Source organism: Pavona decussata, unplaced genomic scaffold (genome assembly GCF_977016875.1).
Source record: "Pavona decussata unplaced genomic scaffold, jaPavDecu1.1 SCAFFOLD_214, whole genome shotgun sequence".
Taxonomy (NCBI): Eukaryota; Metazoa; Cnidaria; class Anthozoa; order Scleractinia; family Agariciidae; genus Pavona; species Pavona decussata.
Window position 1 is genome coordinate 1,911,607 of NW_028145619.1, and position 8,407 is coordinate 1,920,013.

Here is an 8,407-nt window from a genome sequence, read left to right on the forward strand (position 1 = left end):
AAATATATATTCAAGTTTATCTTATCATTACGTAATCACACAGTGACCAGCTCCCAGTTGGCTTGATAGCTCAATTGGTGGAGCACTGCACCAGTATTGCAAGAGCGCATAGGTTCGAATCCCGTTCAAGCCTGATTTTTTTCCAAGCTTTCTTTTCGCAGCTGCTTAAGTTGCGTATATAACCGCGATGATCATTCAATTATTCTTTCTTACACAGCTCAAATGTATGAATTATCATAAATACACTTTCAATGTTGGCTTGTTCTCACTTTGGAAGTCTGAACAGATGGAATTACATTGGAAAGTGACATTAATTATTGTTGAAAAAGTCGTTGAGCATGCGCAGTAGTGCAAATACTGAAGGAACTAGCCGTGAAAGAACGAGGAAACGTGTAACAAAAGAAAATATTCTGGCCACTTTTATCTTGATGATAAGAATCATTTGGCTACATTTTGTGAAGGCGGTGCAAAAATAAGCTATAGGTGGAAAGGACAGGTCCGAGGATTTTGTTTTGAAGCAACTATGACGACGCTATGAAAAAAACACGCGACACTATCAGTTTCAGGTAACTGGCTAGTATTTTGTTGAAAAGCTTACTGTCAACAGCTTGAAAGAGGTCTTGATGTCAACTAAAACATTTACTTAGTTAATGTTACCGTATACCTTCAGAGGTGTCTCGCGTCCAAGAGATGTAGCGCGTCCGGTTTAAACTGTAAATACATAAACCCCTATATCAAATTAAAGCTTATAAAGCTGGCTATCACACTATACTAAGAATTTTGAACTAAAATGAATTGTCGAATTTTTAGCGCTGTTTTCTCGAATTAATTTTTCACTTGAAGGGGACACTTTAAAGAGCTAAAACTCAAAGGGAATTTCTTCGTTTGCCTTTAAAATTTGGACAGTGGCTAGTTCAACATACAAACAACAAAAATGTGTCTGCGAATTTTTTCTTTCTGAATATTTTTTCTCCGAGAGCGATTTTTGTACGATCACTCCACATTTTTTAAATCCTATTTCGAAAATGTTCTGTAACTTTTCACTGCAGTCAGGAGCCCATTTAACCTGCTGCAATTGAATATGGCAAAATGCAGACACGTTTTTTTTTTAGCGCTTTGGGTCCGGAAACCGAGGAGCAAATTAAATAAGCGAAAAACTAACTTCGCTTTGACTTGTAGCTTTCAAAAGGTGATTCGGACTCTCGCATTTAGAAGTCGTGAAAATTTTCGGCAATTCATTGTATTTAAAAATTCTTGTTACAGTGTGATAGCCAGCTCCATAAGCTTTAATTTGATATAGGGGTTTATATATCTAGACTTTAAACCGGACGCGCTACATCGCTTTGACGCGAGACACCTCTAAAGGTATACGGTAACCTTAAGAACGAGGAAATATCAAACCAAAAGCTTACAGTCAACAGCTTAAACGAGGTCTCGATGTCAACTAAAGCATGTACTTAGTCAAGAACGAGGAAATATCAAACAGGCCAACAGATGGTATATAAACGGTTGATTTGCTCACCAGTCTTCACATTCACTGAGTGGAATCACCTGGAAGCTATCCGCCAATAACTGAAGAGCTGAAGAGTAACAAGCTGCGATGGTAAGTTTTCTCCCACAAAAAGCTAGAAGTTTACTTCAGAATTACACTCTCTTTGTCTTCAGTTACACACATAACACGATAAATCTGCAGGATTGATGTTCTTTTTCATTTTTTGCCAGGAGCTCAAAGCGTTCCTTCTGTGTTTTGCTTTCTTTGTTGTGACTGTATCGGGAGCATCATTTATTGACTTATACGAAGTCAAAGCAGATGCACCGAAAAAGGTAAAAATTGATTTTCAGTTTTTTGCGTTGACTGAAGTGTTCTTTTTGGAAGCTCAATTCATCGATCCAAGAATTTTAAAACAAAAGAAGTCGATGTACTTTTTAGCGAGCCCAGTGAAGTAAATGAGCATTTTGGAAAAGTTAATGATAAAGGGGAACTCGAAGGACTTTTCTTTCAAGATTACTGAACTGAAAATTTTGGAATTGTCAACCTAACGTTTAAGTCTGTGGATCGGAAATCCTGAAGTGTGGCAATTCAAATGAAAGCTACTTAGCGGTACTTGACCGTACTTTGCTGTGGTGCTGTTAATGATCCTTAGCAAGATTGTTGTAGCTTTTGAACGACGAAACGAAATGTGACCCTTCGAATGGAAAAAAAAGTATCTAAATCTTCTTTGTGTTACTTGCAATTATGCTGTGCCGAAAAACTAGGCGTCGACTTCTCAACCGAGTAAAATAATTAATTCTGTGGATGATATACAGTCGGTACACGTCTAATTTTCTTTTTATTTTGCAGGAGACGGTATCGAAGTACATTCTAAAGGTTGATGATGGAAAGAAAAAGGTCGAAACAGTTGAGATTGACACCGAGAAGGAAACAGAGACGTTCCGCATTCCAAGCGATGGCGATACCAGTTCCAGTGCCCCTGGCGATGTCGATATTGTCTATGATTTCAAGCGGGTGAGTGACCGTGAATAACAGGGGAGAACTGGATAGACTGACATGACGGAGGGGTTATTTCATTCATAATAGAGTTTCCTTGCTTCCTTCCTTCCCTCCATCCTTTCCGTTCTTGCCCATTCCATTTCATTCCTTTCTTTTACTTTCTTCTATCTTCCCTTTCTTTATTTCCTTTCTCTTTTTTTTTTTTCATTTCGCCATTCATTTTCTCTACCTATGTTAAGGGGGTGGGGGTGGGGGTTTGCATGCTTCCCATTGTTCTTTGCGTTGCTTGAGGATGAATGACTTCTCGGTGAAAGCTTTGAATATGTGTATTTTAGTCGAAGTTCCACATGGATTTTTTCGCCTCACAAATGGGATATGGCAAGTAAACAGTTTTTACTATGTTGCTAAATTCTCAATAGTGTGATTTACGTCTTTCTTTGAGCGCATACGTTCTTTTAAAAACATTTTAGGAGCCTTGTTTGTTGTTTGTCATCAGCGACTGTTCCACAATGAGTGGTAATAAGCATTTTGAATCGTTCTTGCGGCACACAAAAGTAACTGGTCGAAAGCCAAAGATTTTAAAAATCAACATTTTAAACCTCAAAGTTTGCCATGAAAAGAATTGACCTCTCTTGACCTCTCATTTTCGCCCCAAAATTTGCTGTTGAATGTAGGTTATTTCTGGTGTCTTATTAGTCAAGCATGTGAACGATATACTGCCGTTACGGAGATTGTTTTCCTTGCGTTAATTTCTTTTATAAATTGCTTCTCTTGCTCGAAATGTCGGATTATACGGGAGGTAAAATTTTATGCTGTTTGAATCGATCAAAACGAAGCCATGAAAAAGGCGATTTAACCGGAAAAGCGGCGTGTTAGGTAGATGTAGAACTTGATGTAGAACCGAAATGTAATAAACAAGCAACGGGAGCGATGCGCATTTTTTAACAGGCGTTTCAATAAGCTCTGTCTTACATTAAAATGCTATTGAAATAATCCAAGTTCAGGGTAATTTTTTTCAGCTTTTCGTTAAACTTTCTCTGTCTAGATTAATGCCAGTGGACTGCACGTTTTTCTTCTGATGTTTTTCCAATTAGGAATTACATGCCGATCAGTTGATACGATTTCCTCTTATTGTCTTTGCGAGGTCGATAAGATTGTCTTGACCTATGACGCCTTATGAGCATGCTTTGGTGATAAAACTCATTAAATAGAACAGGAACACTGCTGGCAGACAAATAAAAGAAGATTCTTTGAGATATTGGCTATTGTTGCACTATAAAATATTCGCTAGTAGACTTGCGAGCCTCACGGCGTCTATTGTCTAATGTGGTGATCGCCGATGACGTTGCGTTTATAATATAGTTTGCCCGCAATGCACGATGGGAAGCATGTAAATCTCCCCCCCCCCCCCCCTTATTCTTGTTTGTTTGTTTTGTTTGTTGTTGTTTTTTCCCTTTGTCTTCTATTCCTTTCGTTCCTTACTAACTCAATGACTGCCTCACCTACTTACAAACGTTATGCTCGCTTCTTCCTTCAGTCATCCGTATTTCGGCTACCTACCAATCATTTTTGTCCAGAAATGCACCTAACCCTGATTTTGGGTACTTTATATAACACAGACCTTTTTGGCTTTTTCATCTGACTTCACCTTTGACAGAATTATTTGTGTTTTAGTAAGAATTTAGGGTAGGGGACACTTTGTGATGTCTATCATGGCCGGAGGAACAACTGACCAACCGACCGTGCGGCGGACCAACCAACAAACACTTAAGTTTACTGACTGGCTAACTGGCTGACTAGCCAGCTAGCTAATTAGGAAAGTATCCTGCTTACTTACTTTGTAATACTCAATTGGCTCTTCTGTTTGATTTAGAACATGCTTTTGCAACGGATGTCCAATCAGAAAGCCTGTTTTCTGAGCAACTCTACCGATTCTCCTCCAAAGCCTAGCGACCTCCAGAAAATACTTGATCGCGTGAGTATCTTTTCTAGTACATGCCCAGAGCTTTCCTCTGGCAGTAATGGAAAGCTGTTTCACCCTTCTTAGGGCTCAATCACTACATCGAATACAATCCTTCCCTCAAAAAAGCATAAACGATATAGTTGTTGAGCAGGTTTTTTTATGTCCAGTACTGTTTTGATACAAACACTGATTCTAGATTCACCGCTCGAGTACTGTCGTGATTTAGTTTCAAGTTTACCTTCTGAGAATTCGATAATTTAGTTTGCCTTAATCACTATCGTGTCACTTAAATAAGCGTTGCTACTGGATAGAAAAGTTAGAACGTAGCATATTATGCTTTACAAGTTTATGTCATTTTATACTGTAACGGTTTTCAGTGTTGCTGTCTCCGTATTCCTTTTTTACTCGTGAATGAATGAACCCCTCGCTCGCTCACTTAGTTTTTATTAGATTCAATCTTTGTCTGTTAATTGTTTACTCTGTACCGCCCTGGGCCTTTATTTTGCAGTTATTTTTTCTGTTTAATAAATCTAGCGGTAGTAGTGTATACTGATTGTTTGTCCCCTAACCAATCAGGACACAGGATTTGTACCACTTCGTACAAATGCTGTGTCCTGATTGGTTAGGGGATAAACAGTCAGCATACACTACTAGCGGTCCATATGGACGCTGCACAGTGGCTTGTGGACCGAACTAGGCATGAGAAGTTTTGCAACTCAGCTTTAGCTTAATACCTTAGCCAATCACGTTGTGCAACCCACTCGACCATGTTTTCCTACAACGAAGATTGCGGCACAGACCTCGAAAGGAGCGGAGGGTCGAAGTGCCAATTACTTCAAAAATATATTACATCTCTAGGTAGTAAAAAGTTTCATCAAACAAAAAACATTCTTTTTGCAATATGTAACATCTTTAAATCGTTCTGTTAGAAAGAGTTCAATTACTAGTTTTTTTACGTGGTACTTTTACGCCATTACCTTCATGCTTATAGTGCAACCAGAATGGTGTAAAAACCCCAAAAGGCTTATGAGTTTCTTGGTTTTTTTTTTTTTTTGGTCACAGGCAGACTCTCAGGGCGCTTCTCAGAGCAATCCTTCAAAAAGAACCGATCGTGTGGTTGTTGGTACTCTCAGTGATCGCTCGATTCTAAGTGATGAAATGATTGATATGTGTAAGAGGTTTCCCATTTATCTCGTCAAGGAGGAGCGCGTTATGGAGGCTGCGGAAAAACGAGACCACCTTCAACGTAAGTTAAACTCTAGTTACCTCCAGTAAAAAATTACGCAGCACATGAACACTATGAACTGTAACTGAGCTCTATAAACCAGTGGCAGCAGTAGAAACAATAACATCCACAACAGCAACACCACCACCAACACATCGTTTATGAATAAAACGTTCTAGTACTTCATCACTAGTGACAAAATGATTCCACTTAATGTTAAAAATTGACCTGTGGTGACGCTATTGTAGAGTTCTCAGTATAAGTTGGGGGGGAGGGGGTGGAGGTTACACAATGGTTGTAAACTTTGATCCTTGTTTCTAGTGGGGAGACGAGTAACTTGTACAAACGGGTATCATTTACACCGAGTTTAGTCGAAAATTATTTAGGGGGGCTCAGGCGGGGTCAATAAAGTGCTTCACCCTTCCATACAAATGGTATCGAATTAGAACGATCCATTTCTTTTGAGCCTTAAAGCCTGAATAACCCATACGCTTGACAGTAACAAATTTTGCATGTTATCTTGTCAAACAGAGCCACAATGAAAAGCATGGCGACTATTTAAATAAGGCCTAATGACCAGCAACATAACCGACTTTTTTTTCATTCCACAGGGAAAAGACGTGGATCGTCTTGCCGTTATATTACCTTCCAATACTGCTATGCGCCGGGCTGCTGTTCCTGGAAGTGCCTTTGGTATTGCCCGCATCATAATTACTGCGGTTCATATAGTTATTGGTCTTACTGGGGCTGATCCTGTGCCAGAGCAATACCCTTGCAAGGCAAACCAAAGTGGCTAAGAGTAACTATTACATTGATTTGATTAGAGGCCTTTATAAATGTACCCTTTGTGTTAACTAATTGCTCTCGCTGGTAGATTGCAAAGCATATTAAAAACACAAACCAAATCATGTGCTGTGAGTCAGTTTGTCCGCTGCGAAGCTTTTCAGCTAGGTTTTGTAATCACGTAGCACTCACAATACTTAATGGCAATTCAAGGTGGAATTGCTTTTTTGCGCTAATTTGTCTATAGTACCTATGATAAGTATTTAGCCCCGATTACATGAGCCGGGCTGGCTAATTTTTGATCTTGTGGGAAAATGGCTCCAAAAACGCGTAGGGAACGAGTTTGTGATTACACTTTCCTGAATCCATCAGTTTTGTAAATTATTTTCAAATTCAAACAACTACAAGGTTTGCCCTCCCCTCACATGCCACATATAACAAGAAAGATCGTTTTACTGACCAGCCATTTTGTGAAATTTTGTCGTGAGAAATTACTGGTCTAGTAAGCAGGTTCTCATGTAATCACAACGTTGATTTTCGTTGTGCTGAACAGATTTGATTAAGACTTTGGCAAATCAAGGGAGCCCGGCTCATGTAATCGCCCTTTAATTTCCAATGAAGTACCCTAAAATTATATCTTTGAAATTCCAAACATTCTGCTGTATTTAGCTATTATGGCGGGCAAATAAAACAATCGAGAGCAGTGTATATTAAAAATTGTCAAGTCAGATCGTTTTGATGTTTCTTTGTGAGAAGAAAGAGTCGAGGGATTCTTACAGAAACAAACTAAAACGACCTCCGAATTACGTTTAAAAGGCCTAGTTGAGACAATTTTGATTTAAAATAATGCACCGCCTTAAACGCTTAATAAGCAGTAAAGCTGATCCAATGATAAATTAGTGCTTAATTTGCCTTGTAAAGATAAAAATTGTAATGTTTGTTTGTGGATTGTTTTGGAAGACTACGAAAGTTTTCAACTTTGTAGGATTAATTGGACTTTGGAGAGAAAGTGCCGGGAAAACCTTTTGACAGGAATAGCGCCTTTTTGCTTAACTTTATTTCAAATTGAGTGTTGTAATCCAACGAGCTTTTTGAAACAATTTTGTTTTTTACTTTTGTTGGTAGATAATTTGTAAAACGGTGCAAATTAATGTTTTTTCAATAGAAGAAGTAAATAAAGCCACTTCAAAGTCACGAAATGTCTGTTTTTTTTACTCTCGTGTTGGGATTTCCAGGCATTGGAGGAATGGAGGACCCAAAATTATCCTCTTACACCCGCTTCCCGCCACTCAAGTCTGTCCCGTCCCGCTGTCCCCCAGTAGCTTCACTTTATGGTATACCACATCTTGTAACTAGACTACAAGCAGTCCTTTACTTTTCTTTGGGATAGTAAAGCGCACGGTCCACGCGTACACTTCCAGCAAGAAAGGCGCGACGCGCGGAGGGTCGAGTATCCTCGCGAGAGGAAATTTTCGCGCGCGTTCGTGAATGGCCAGACACTTACGCATATTAATGAGCCATGGCGGCAGAGTATTCAAGCGTGAAAGTTGAATGAAAGCGCCGCGATTAGAGAGAAAAGGGAGGATTTTGCTGAAGTAGGCTCGCTAAAACCGCCATTTCGCAGTAAGAAAATGTACTTTTCTTCAGATGATAGAACGGCTTTTTGTAGTTGAAAGTTCATTCTGTCATTTTAGCCAAAAATCAAGTAAAAATATCGAGAACAAGTTGTAGACTTTTCACTTTGAAAACTGTGCTTTTTACGGTTGTGTTAGTATGGGAAAGGACCCTTGTTATATTCAAAAGTTCATTTTCTCCAAAAATAGGCAAAAATCTTCTGATGATAGACCGGATTATCGAAGACATGACTATAACCTAGACAAGGACCGTTTTTTCTCTGAATTTAGAGATAAAAAAAGTGTAGACTTTTGCGACTGAAAATTCGAGG

The 8,407-nt window shown here is 39.0% G+C and overlaps 1 protein-coding gene across 1 annotated transcript; it reads left to right on the plus strand.

The window, feature by feature from the left end:
- Positions 1 to 1,446: 1,446 nt before the first annotated feature.
- On the plus strand, positions 1,447 to 7,661 carry LOC146460190 (uncharacterized). The gene is made up of 6 exons (XM_085088265.1): positions 1,447 to 1,603; positions 1,723 to 1,824; positions 2,342 to 2,506; positions 4,365 to 4,466; positions 5,517 to 5,700; positions 6,291 to 7,661. Exons 1-6 carry the CDS (start codon positions 1,601 to 1,603, stop codon positions 6,428 to 6,430), a joined length of 696 nt encoding a protein of 231 aa, XP_084944391.1. The 5' UTR covers positions 1,447 to 1,600; the 3' UTR covers positions 6,431 to 7,661.
- The last annotated feature ends 746 nt before the right edge of the window (positions 7,662 to 8,407 follow it).